The sequence below is a fragment of the Phoenix dactylifera genome, unplaced genomic scaffold, assembly GCF_009389715.1.
Source record: "Phoenix dactylifera cultivar Barhee BC4 unplaced genomic scaffold, palm_55x_up_171113_PBpolish2nd_filt_p 000540F, whole genome shotgun sequence".
In the NCBI taxonomy this organism is placed as follows: Eukaryota; Viridiplantae; Streptophyta; class Magnoliopsida; order Arecales; family Arecaceae; genus Phoenix; species Phoenix dactylifera.
In genome coordinates, this window is record NW_024067949.1 from 189,032 (window position 1) to 201,649 (window position 12,618).

A 12,618-nucleotide genomic window follows, 5' to 3' on the forward strand; every position below is an offset into this window, starting at 1 on the left:
CAGTGAAATATACTTCTACACTTCACCTGTGTGACATATCAATGTCTCCACACTCCTTAGTTAAGAGGATAACCAACGTATATATCTCACAACGATCTAATCTCGATAATGTTGTCGTCCTAGTAACAGTATATCATTTGGTCGCGAACAGGTTTAAGGACTTGAAGATAAATTCTCCTTTATCGTAAAATAAGTCCTTAGGACTTCATCATATAAGAGTTCATTTTAAGATGTTCAATAAAATGATGAATAATGCCAAATAATACTTTATTAATTTATCAATTTATTTATAAAATTTAATCATCAATATGCTGACGATTGACTTTTAGGATACAATTTCCAACAGTTAAGGCATTTCAACCTGAGGGCAGCCATCGATGTACTTCTATCTGGTTGGACGAAGATTAGCTCAGAATAGTCTCTGCATAGGTTGCTGCTATTCTCTTGGCAGTAAGAATTCTTGCACTGGCAGATAGCACAGAGGATCCTCATGCAGCCTCCCTATCAAATGTGGTTCGGTTGATGATAGAGCAAAGAACAAAATTAACACTTCTTTAGAGCCCTATCACCAATCTATGTGAGAGGGTGGCCTCTTTAGAAAGAAAAAATAGATGAACAAGGCAGACCGACTTTGACTTCACATAATGATGGCATACAATTATCCAAGTTGGCAATGTAAGCAAGAAGACTAAAAGGGATGATTAAATCTTGTATCCTACAATTAAGAGAGGAAATATGACGGCCTCAATTTTCTCAAGTATTATGTCTCTTCTTCAGGCCATGGGGTGGCTGATTAGTTAACTTAAAAGTATTTCCACTTCTGCTACTCCTAGAGACACCATCTCTTCTAGGCCTCTTGCCCAATCTAATCAGCTATCTTATCCTTTCTCGTCCTCTAAACCTTCCTATCCTTTCATTAGCACTAGACCTTCAAGTAGAACTAGAAGCCGTCGAGTTGGTGCCTCGTCAAGCATGCCAACTCATCTTAATATTTTTTCTTCATTTGACGAGGACTAAAGTCTTTTTTATGCTTTCTTTAGTTCAACATTATTATGTATCTTGCACTTGAGTGTTTATATATCTTGTATTGGGTTTCTGCTTTAAGTATGTTGAAATTAATGTATGGATCTTTTAGTGTTTAGGCTATGAAATCTTCAATGTCTCTCTTGTGTATGCTTCTCTTTCTAACTTACCTTTTTTATTATGACAAAAAGGAGGAGAAATACCAAAACAAAGAATAGTAGGAAGCAAGAATAAAAATATGTAGAAAGAAGATTATGGAAGAAGAATAGTGGGAAGCAGGAATAAAAATATGTAGAAATAAGTTTATGGAATATGGAAGCAAAAGAAGTAATTAAAACCTATAAAAAGTATAATAAGAAGGAACCAATATGTACAACAAAAGGGGGAGCACTACTCTGTGTAACAAAGCTAATATTGTGGTAGCATACAAAGCTAACCTTGTGGTAGTATCATTGCTCCATTCAAGCACTATTCAATCAAGATTAAAAGTGTATATATATATATATATAGACTAAGTATCGAAAAGATGTCTTTCTTGTTTTTTCTTTTTTTTTGAAACTCAAAGATTTTGTCATCATCGAAAAGGGAGAGATTGTTGATCCAAAAAGTTTGATTTTGATGATACAAAATAGTTGAGTAAATAGTTTACTAATCAGTTGCTTGGAATATACTAGAATGTTTTTAGAAAACTAAAAAGACATCCTTCTATAACGCTTAAATATGAAAAAATGAAATTTAGCTCTGCACAAAAAGATTCAACTCCAAAAATACCTTCAAGTAACCTTTGAATGCTCACATGTAATGACAGCAATTTTTAACAAAGGCTATCTCAAGAGTCGATCCTCGAAATACAACGAGTCCGCCCTAGTACACTGATGCAAACTGATACGCATTCACGAGTAAAAATTTTAGAAGGGTGTGTTGGCGAGTGGATAAAGGGTTGGCACCGAACCACTATAAATTTATAGTGTTTGTAGTAAATGACTTGTGTTCTTTTGAACTCCTGCATTTTTAGTTCTATTTATTATTCATTGCACTTATACACACTCATCAAGTTTGATTCCGCTGTATTTTATTTAAAGTTTTTGAAAAATCCAATTCATCCCCCTCTTGGGTTGCATAGTTGGGCAATAATTTTTGCGGTCGTGTGAGTGTACAAGATGAAAAGAAAAGTGTTGATTCTACTAAGCGCTACAAAGAAAAGGTTGTAGTAAGAGGATTCTTAGCAAAGATTGGAGTTCATTTTAATGAAACCTATAGCCTAGACGCTATATTAACTATAGACAAAGGCTTATTTTCTTGGCAACTAATGAAGATTAATCTTTGGGATAGATGGATGTGAAGAATACCTTCTTATATGGTGATCTTAATAAGAAAATTTATATGTTATAGCCACCTTGATTTATTGATTCCTCATATAGTCTGATTCTATTTGCATATTCAGGAAAGCTTTATATGATCTCAAGCAGACACTTGTAGAATATTAAGTATTTAATTTGTGGCTATTCTTTATCTTCTACATATTCCAATTTATTTGTATAACACAATAATAAGAGTGTGGTGATAATGTACCTTTATGTTGATGACTTAATTATTATTGGTGGCGATATTGACAAGGTTTGTAGCATTCGTGAATAGCTATCTATATGATTTTAGATAAAAGAGTTTGTTGAATTGAAATATTTCCTTAACATTGAAGTAGCTAAACCCAAGAATGATTTTTTTATTTGTCAAAGAATATATATATACTTGATTTACTATATAAGTGTGGAATGGCTAGATCTAAGCACATGCGAATGCCAATTGAAAGAAATTTGAAGTTAATTAGCAAAGAGAAAGCAAGCTGTTGGAGGATCCCTGTCACGCCCCCAGCCCGAGATCGCGAGCCGGGGGTCCGCGCCAACCGCCGCACACCCATAGGAAACTCTCCCCACGAGCATGCAAGGCATCTTAACCAAATCTCAAAAATGTAACTAAATTAATTCAGCTGAAATAAATGCAATCTTATTCCATCGACTGACCCAAATTATATAGTCTCATAGTTCTAAATACGCAGCGGAACAATAAAGATAAAATATCAATTTAAATAAAGCCTAATCTAGGATAACTTGTGCTTCAGTTCTTCTAGTCGCTCTCCCATTTTAAATCCCCGATAGGTTAGTTCTCGAAATCTGTAAAATAACAAGAAATTGTATAATGAGCTAGACAGCCCAGTAAGTAATAAACACCTTAACTAGTCAATTCATATAATAACATGAAATATAAATACAAATTACGATGAATCAATATAATAACATAATCAATTCCTTTTCAAGCACAAAATCATTAAAATTCGTATTTTTCAAATATCCATATACATAATCATAAATCTGATTCGAAACAAATCACATTCATCTCATCAGCCTTTAACTACGACCACACTTATACCCTGTGGCTAGGCCAGAAACAGAACCGCACTTATATCCTGCGGAGTGGGCCGGAATACCGCACTTATACCCTGCGGAGTGGGCCAGAATACCATACTTATACCCTGTAGTGGGGCCAGAATTGCCAATGCATAACCCCCTATTGGCAGGGTCCAGAACATAGCCAGGCTGAGAGTTCTAAATCTGATGCACATCAAAATTCTTTTGTAACATAATAGATATATCATAATCCGATCTAAATATGCATATACGATGCAAAAACAGTAATATAACAATAGTCCGAAAAATATTATTCCAATTCACATATCCATTTTTCATTCAAAACATCATCTCGTAAAATTCATAAATCACATATAAATTCATTAACAATTTATTCGAAGCAAAAATAATATTATATAAATGAAGAGTCTAAAGAAGGCAGTTCATTACTTACTTTGAACGCGATCCACAGTAAATCCAATTAATCTCACAAATTTCTCGTAGAACCTAATATCCAAAAATCATATTTTTCTTTTAAAATTCATCACAATATATATTTATAAAACTTAAATTTTAACATTCTCCCAGGGCCGACCCTACAGAAGTATCTAGCGCCCTGGGTTCGGATTCGGATTCGGGTTCATACCCGTAAACCACCCTCTCCCTTTATTTATTTATTTATTTTTCTTTTCTTTTCTTTCCTTCCCTTCCCTTTTCTTTTTCTTTTCTTTTTTTTTTTCTTTTCTTTTCTTTTCTTCTCTTTTCTTTTTCTTTTTCCTTCTTCTCCCGAAGCTTCCTCTGACTTCTTTTCTTCCTTCCCCCCTTTCTTTCTTCTTTCTTTTTCTTTCTCCTCCTCCTCTTCTCCCGACTTCTTCTCTTTCCCCCCCTTTCTCTCTTCTTCTTTCTTCTTCCGCGAAGGGAGGTCAGCGAGCTCGGAAGACGTCCGCCGGCTCTCTCCTTCTTCCCGCGGAGGAGGTATGCGCACGGAAGAAGAGGAAAAGCTCGCAGCGGTCGGCCTTCTCCTTCTTCCCTCTCTTCTTCTTTCTTTCTTTCTTCCTTTCGTTTTTTTTTTTTTTTAAATGGTACAGCAAAGAGGTAAAGGTTAGGAATCCTTACCTTAGCCCTGGTGAAGGTCCGGCGGCTTCCTCCCTCTCCGGCGGCTCTTTCCTCTTCGGCGCAATGGAACCACCTGGATCAAAGAAGACCCGTGCCGAAGAAGACCCACCTTTCTCTCTCTCCCCCCCTCTCTCCCTCTCTCTCTCCCTCTCTCTCGGCCGGCAGTGGCTCCTCTTCAAATGGCTTCAGCGGAAGCCCTAAAAAAAATAGGGGAGCCCGCTTCTTCGGGATGGCTCCCCCCCTCATCACACGCCCTCACGTGCACCGCACGTGAGGCCGAAATCCTTGGGCTGGGCCGGTCTATGGACCGGGCCCAGTTTCAGGGTCTCACAATCCCATTATGTACAGCCAAGTTATGGGTAGTTTGGTCTACTATATAGTTTTACGAATTCTAAGATTTATTTTTTATGTATCGATAATTCTCCGGTTCAGTTAATATGATCTATAGATATAGATTATGCTAGTGATATGAGCTTATATAATTCTATTGCTGGTTTTCTTTTAGCCTCGGATTTGATGTTTGTTTATCGATGCAGTAAGAGACAACCCACGACTACTGCCGTTATGATAGTTCAGAACTCAACTTGGCCCATGGGATTGCTTAGTGACTTGGATTAAAATATTGATTATATTGTTCCCCTTCATCATGGTAATGAAAGTTCCCTATGATTGCCAAGGTATCCGGTGTTTAATGCCATATGGAAACTCTCAAATTAATTGAATTATATTAGTTTAATGGAAATAGCTTGAGGGGCCTTAAAGAGTGGAAATGCAGAACCATGGGCAATGAGATGTCTGAGATTGATGGCAAAGATTTTTCATGTGATTAGCTCAGTGGATATGATTTGAAGAATTGAAGCTTTATGCTTGGAAAACTTTACCGGTCAAGCGTACTTAATTTCTTGGTTTGTTTCTATGTTCAAAGAAGAGTCGACGTAAGGAGATCTTGGTCAACATGTGTGCGTAGAAAATTGGTATGCATGTTTGTTTAGTATATCCTACAATGCAGGGGGAGTCGGCCGGTCCATTGCCCGGAGTTTGCCTTAAGGTATGCCCAAATCACCAACCAACCCATATTAAATTACTTGAGGTTCAACGCTCATACCTGATTTTTGTTGCTATCAATAATTAATTCACACTATAAACATTACCTGACCACGAAAAAGTCCATTCTCTCGGCTGGCGGGCCGCTCTGAGGGGCCAGAGATATGGTTTGTTTTGTATTTGTATTATTTCTCAAAATACACTTTTCGAAAGACAGTTCAATTTCCAAATTTCAGTCGACAGAGCGGATCGATCAAATATAATTTTCTTCGGCTAAAGAGGAGCAGGTGGGTTGCCCACGCAAGAACGGAGACAATAATCACATAAGAGGACCAGGTGGGCTGCTTTTACGAAACAACCATGAATTATTTATTCTTGGTCTAAAACTCACATATATCTTGATTCCTAAGGCAAGTATTTAAAGGTTTGTTTGAAAAATCCTGCAGAAATATTGGACTGGATATTTTATAGAAATCAGGTCGATTAGTCGGCCTATTTTCTTCTAGACGTCGGTCTATAGGGCTATTGAACTGCAGGATTGAAAAGGAAAAAAAATCTATAGAGGTTTTTTTTTTTCCTTCCTATAGAATTTGGAAAGGAAAAAGGTTGGGTTGATATAGGTCTTACTTAAATAAACTGTATAATGCATTGTCCTATGGGAAATCCACTTCAGAATTTTCCAAATAGGTTCTAAGGGTTGTTTGGTATGGGGCATCCCAAAATCAAGGATAATGTGGGTGAAGATAATGAGATCCCCGTGTTTGATTGCACCCTAGTGATTCTACATGGCAGTGATCTCAAATTGCTCTGACTCCACAAATCACCGCCCAATCTAGTAATATGATACTCATCTTTGAGATCAAAAATTTGAGGATAAAAATACCTCTCAGTTCAATAAAAATATATCATGTTATTATCTTTGGCATATAAATACACCGTCAATTACTATAATGATTTATATATTATATACATGATATATATTATATTATAATATATTATTAATCGTATTATTGTCATAGTATTATTTAATGATAATTTTAATATATTACTTTTATTTGCCTTATTTTTCTAATTAAAATAAAAATTGGTTTTTTAAAAAATAACATATTATAATTATAAATAAAAATATTGCTTCTATAATAATAGTTATTAATATATCTTTATCAGATTAATAATTTATAGAACTAATAATATATCTCTATGGAATATATTAATAATTATTATTTTATTATAATATATTTTATATGATTAATAAATATATTTTTTCTGGAATATACTAGATATAGTTTTGGTATTATATGATCACTAATTTTGGATTCCTATAGAATAATAAATGGATTACTCGTGAATATCAAATTTTTAATTAATTACTAAAATACAGTAATCTTACATCATCCAGGATTATATTATCCTGGGATAAGAATCTTCAGCTACCTGCAATCACGTTGGCGATCCGATTTGGATCACCAAACGGCAGCCGTGTGGTTAGTCTACCCCGCGCCATATAAAGAGCAGGTGCATTTTACCCAAAAAATAAACGCAGGCGCTGGTATTAGAGCACCAGAAACAAAAGGAGTGAAAGGAGCTGGGAGAGGGGGTGATGGAGGGAAGAACTAGAGGAGAGGACATTCTGGAGGAGCTGGAAGCTCAGGGCAACGTGTGGAATCACACGTTCAAATTCGTAACCTCCATGTCCCTCAAGTGTGCCGTGGAGCTCGGCATCCCGGACGCCATCCACAGCCACGGCGGCCCCGTCACTCTCTCCGAGCTGGCCGCCATGCTATCCCTGCCTCCCGGCCGAACAGCCGCCCTGCGACGCCTCATGCGCATGCTCGTCCACTCCGGCTGCTTCTCCAAGTGCGTCGTGGGAGACGGAAAAGAGGACACGTACGTCCTCACGCTCTTCTCGAAACTTCTGCTGAAGGCGAAGCGGACGAGCGTGTCGGCCTACGTGCTCGGCATGCTCGATCCCCTCCTCATCCAAACGTGGCACTCCCTGAGCGCGTGGTTCCATGGGGAAGAGCGCACGCCATTCCGGTTAGCCCATGGGAAGGATGTCTTCGAGGCGGCGGCGGAGCGGCCGGAACTCGCCGCTTTCCTCAACGCGGCGATGGCGAGCGACTCCCAGCTGGTGGGGGAAGTGATGGTGAGGGAGTGCAGCGAGGCATTCAAGGGGGTGAAGTCGCTGGTGGATGTTGGGGGGTGCACCGGGACCATGGCGATGATCATCGCCGAGGCCTTCCCGGACATCAAGTGCACCGTCTTCGACTTGCCTCACATCGTGGCCGCGGCTGCTGCCGAAGTTAAGACTCCGGCGACGGTGGATTTCGTCGGAGGGGATATGTTCGAGCGTGTTCCTCCGGCCGACGTAGCGCTGTTGAAGGTAAGCTTCTAAGCTTGTCGGGCAAACTCATGTTCACAGGCGCTTCGGTTAGGCTATCGGTGATCGAACGGATGGCTGTGATTGGATGGGCCAGTCACAGCATCTCCTATCGAATTAGGGCCGTCGCGTGAGGGTGGAAGGGGTTTCTTTCACGAGAAAGTAGGATTCACCTCCTCGGCGCGAATCCACCGTCGGATCATCCGCTGGTCACTTTACGAGCTGTGCGGATGGACGATGGAGTTAGGATCGCTTTGAGAGCTGTTCGGAGGATGATCCAACGGTGGATTTGTATGAAGGAAAGTGAATTCTTCTTTCATGCAAAGATGCAACCGTAGTCCATTGCTTGAATCACGGAAAACTGTAATCGGAAGACCGGCTTTCTCACAACGAGAAGGAGATCCAAACTCTGATTTATTGGCATATTTCCTTGGACTTTGCAATCAGTATGAGCCTGTTCTTGTTTTGGTTTGTTACAATTGAAGCATCTACCTCAGTTGTTGAGCCTTGAGAGTAGCTTAGCAAAAAATTCGGAGATGAGATCATGACATTGCTCCTACCACGCGGGGTGGGTGGTGCGAAAAGTCTAGCGCGTGGATCTTTAGATGAAAGTGATTTTCTTCTTCTTTTTTTTTTAAAGTTCTTTCACATAAACAAATGTAGAAGAAGATAAAAGTTGACCAGATAAACGAATATTATTAAAGTAAAATTATTGGAGTTCACTGTTCACGTACCAAAGAAATTTCAGCTTAAAGGATGAAAGAAATGCAACTAGATAGGCTCCCAACAAGTCTTAGAGGTGTAACTGATGCACGGAAATCTAGTATCTTGATCCAATTGTTTTATAATAATTAGTTATAGATTAAATTTATATTTTGAATATTCTTATTGAATATTGGATTCCATATGTGAGGTCGGATTTCTTATTGGATTGAACTTGGATATAAATATATTCAAATCTGAAAATCAGGTAAGTTGAATAGTATACATAAATTTAGAAACATAAAAAGGATTGATTACATGAATTGCATTAGTTCCCAAATCTAGTTGGCACTTAGATTTTGATTATTTTTCCATCAAATTAAATACAAATGAGTTCTTAAATATACTTCTAAGATAATAATTTTTCAAAGCTAATCATTCACTTCGTACACAATGCTCTTTCTCATGCATTTTGCCATAGTTTAATAATATATGATGGACCATTGTGATAAGAGTCCTTTCAATTTTAGGAGTTCATGATTCTTGGATAGTTGATGTCGAACTACACCTAGAAAAACTCAATTCCTAACTCAATTTCAAACTCAAGTCCAATTATCTATCCGGTTTAGATGTTAGTTTGGAGCTCATTCATTTTGATAGCTACGAATCCGAATTCGAATATAAACTTGAATTGTCTTATCAAGTTTGGATGCAGCATGAATTTGCCCTGAGTTTGATCTGTTCGCAACTCTAACCAATGATGGCTTTTTAATTTATATATTGGGCAATTACTTTTGATTATGTAAGCTTCATGCAGAAATGCACAATATTTACCACAGTTTACTTAACCATGATCTATTACATGATATACCTGGTAGGCAATTGCCATGATTGAGTGATTGGACTTATCCAATTCAGCGTGTGTAATGGAGATGATCATGACTCATTTTTATCAGAATATAGCTACCAAATTGTAAATTGCTTGCCGATCCAACATCCCATGAGAGCATTAGAATAGTTCATAGAGGTCTGTGTGATTCAGCAGTAATTGGATCGCCAGGAGACACCACTTCTAGCATCATGTTAGATTGTCAGCTTGGTAACAATCTTGTCCCCCCCCCCCCCCCCCCCCCCCCCCCCAAGTTTATAAAACAAAGAATCCATTTCATTTTCATAGTTGTAGAAATAAATCACTTTTATTTATATTCCTCTATTTACACTAACCACGAGAACATTTTTACATAAGTCATGGACTTGTATTACGTGTGCTTCTAAAACCAGTACATGTAGAATGATTGAATTAAATGTGTGAGGGTAGCATTTGGCCTTTTTTCCTAATTTCTATTTGTGTTCATGTCGATTGAACTAATTTTTAAAATACAGTGGGTCTTACATGATTGGAGTGATGATGACTGCGTGAAGATATTGAGGCGTTGCAAAGGGGCAATTCCCTCGAAGGAGAATGGAGGGAAGCTGATTATAGTGGACATGGTTGTGAAAGCTGGTGATGATGGCTCTAACAAGTCAACAGAGACTCAACTCTTTTTTGATATGTTAATGATGGTTGTTAGTGGCGGAATGCAAAGAGATGAGGAAGGGTGGAGAAAAATTTTCCTTGATGCTGGTTTTTCTGGCTACAAAATAAAGCCAGTGATGGGATTACGCTCAATAATTGAGGTCTATCCATGATCCACCATGAGATCCAAATATACTGCCATAATAAGCACCATGGTGCCTTTCTAGGAGCTTATTATCCATTAGTTGGGTTCCAAGAGAATTTTTCATATTTATTGTGTGTAACTTAAAAGTTTTGGATAATTTTATAATGGTAACTTCACGGACGACTAGTTACTTATCTTCTTTTAAGTAAAAAAAAGCATCTACTTTTCTCTTAGGTTTTCTTGTATTTTTTATTATCTTTTTATTTGTACTACCTATTTTATACATCTAATCTAAGCCTTAAAACTAAAAATAAAAAATTAATGTTTGATATGCTAAGCAGTTTAGTTAGCTAATAATTTTTGAAGAAAAATCCAGAGGATTGAATATTCTAGTACATTTGCAATAGGTTGTAGAGAATTTGCAGCATGCTCTACCACCACCACCACCAACTCCTATCTAATTCTGAAGCCCCCCATCACTGCAATAGATGTTGTATTTTTTGCACGAAAGAAGGATTCACTTCTGATGCAGAGGGAAGCATGTCTTGAATATCTCCTACGTTGAACCTGACTTACAGACTCAAAACAGGAGAATCAACGTTGAGGAAGAGGTTGCTGTTGCTGAACCAAAAAAAACACCTCAATGTCCCAGAAAACAAAGCATGAAAACGGGGGATTCAAGTGCTTGAAAAACGGAGCTTTTCATTCCTTTCAATGGCGGCTGAAAAAATCCAGAATAACAAGAAGAAGAGTACGGCTCTTCTAGCAATCCTTTTATAGGATTACAGATGTACCCTAAGCCTAAACAATGGGACCTAACACAAAGCAAATCCTAAATTAACAAGGACTTTTAATCCCAACTTAATTCAGAACCAAAGATGAGCTAATTTCAGCAATAAACAATGACTCTAAACCGGCTTGATTAAACCAAAATCTAGAAGCATACTAATTTGATTCAACTCTCCTTGAGCATGGGATTGATCTCTCCTTGAATGGGATTGATCCAAACACCCCACGGAGAAGAGACTTCAAATCTTCATGGCTGCAATTTCTTCTCCATGTCCCCTTGTTCCATGGAAGGAACCCGTCCTGCATTAGTCCCCTCTACTTAGAAACAACTTGACTGTGAGTTGGCATTTGGATACAACTCTTCTCCATACTTTCTTGGCTTCCATTTGCTGTAAGTTCCTACCGCATTTCTTTTTCCAGAAACTTTTGGTACTTGTTGCAGGGTAGGGGTGTCCTCTCCTTTGTCGACCAACACCATTATCCCGTTAGTCTTCTTGAGATTTTTCACAAATTACTCCTTTGGTACAGTGAGAGAAGACTTTCCCTCTATTTTAGAAGCTTCGGGGGTAGATCCTTCATTCCTTGGCACTGGTAGAATCTTCTTACCTTGCCATTGAAACATGTAAATATTATCTCGGCCCCTATACATCACGTCTGTGTCATGTTGCCACAGACGCCCGAGTAGCACATGGCATGCATCCATGTTGACCACGTCGCCTACCACCTCATCCTTGTAATACCGGCCGATCGATAGTAGCACCCTACAAATCTTGTCCACTCTAGTTTCAACACCCTTCTTGATCCATCCGATTTTGTAGGGAGACGGGTGTTTATCTATTTTCAACTTCATGGCACGGACTAAACCTAACTGACGCGCTCGCAAAATTGCTTTCGCGAAACTAATCTCCCAAGTATAGGAGAATCGCACAAGTAGTAAATTCTCGGGAGTCCGAGGTCGAATCCTCAGGAAACGAAATATTTATAAGATTATTTAGTATAATTTTAGATTAATTAATTTAATAAATTTGTGGATTAAGATGATGTTTTGATTTTCAGAAATTAAAAGCAGAGAACAATATATCAATAAACAAAGTTCGATGAAATAAAGACGGTAGGGATCTGGAATCCCCCTTGATGATATTACATCCAAGAAATAAACTCTATGGTTCTTGATTCAAGATTAATTGTAGGATAGATCTAATCATGGTATATGTTTCATGAACATATGAACTCAATTTCTAAGCATTCATCGTGCTTTCTACGTCTACGACGAATCAAATACTAAAGCAATCCATATATCAATAATCATAATCCATTAAAGAGCTATCTACGAAATAATTACGCATGGATCAAGAACATATCAGAAAATATAAATCATTCAAAGTAAAAGTTTAGAGTGTACTTCAAAGAGCAATACATCAAAGGTTCCTCCATCACCTTTCCTAAGAAATTAGCCACCCCTCTCAAACATTAGCCCCTCCATATTTATTATTATTTT

The 12,618-nt window shown here is 38.0% G+C and overlaps 1 protein-coding gene across 1 annotated transcript; it reads left to right on the forward strand.

The window, feature by feature from the left end:
* Positions 1 to 7,129: 7,129 nt before the first annotated feature.
* LOC103698327 (trans-resveratrol di-O-methyltransferase-like) lies at positions 7,130 to 10,511 on the forward strand. The gene is made up of 2 exons (XM_008780324.3): positions 7,130 to 7,971; positions 10,054 to 10,511. Exons 1-2 carry the CDS (start codon positions 7,189 to 7,191, stop codon positions 10,357 to 10,359), a joined length of 1,089 nt encoding a protein of 362 aa, XP_008778546.2. The 5' UTR covers positions 7,130 to 7,188; the 3' UTR covers positions 10,360 to 10,511.
* Positions 10,512 to 12,618: the final 2,107 nt, after the last annotated feature.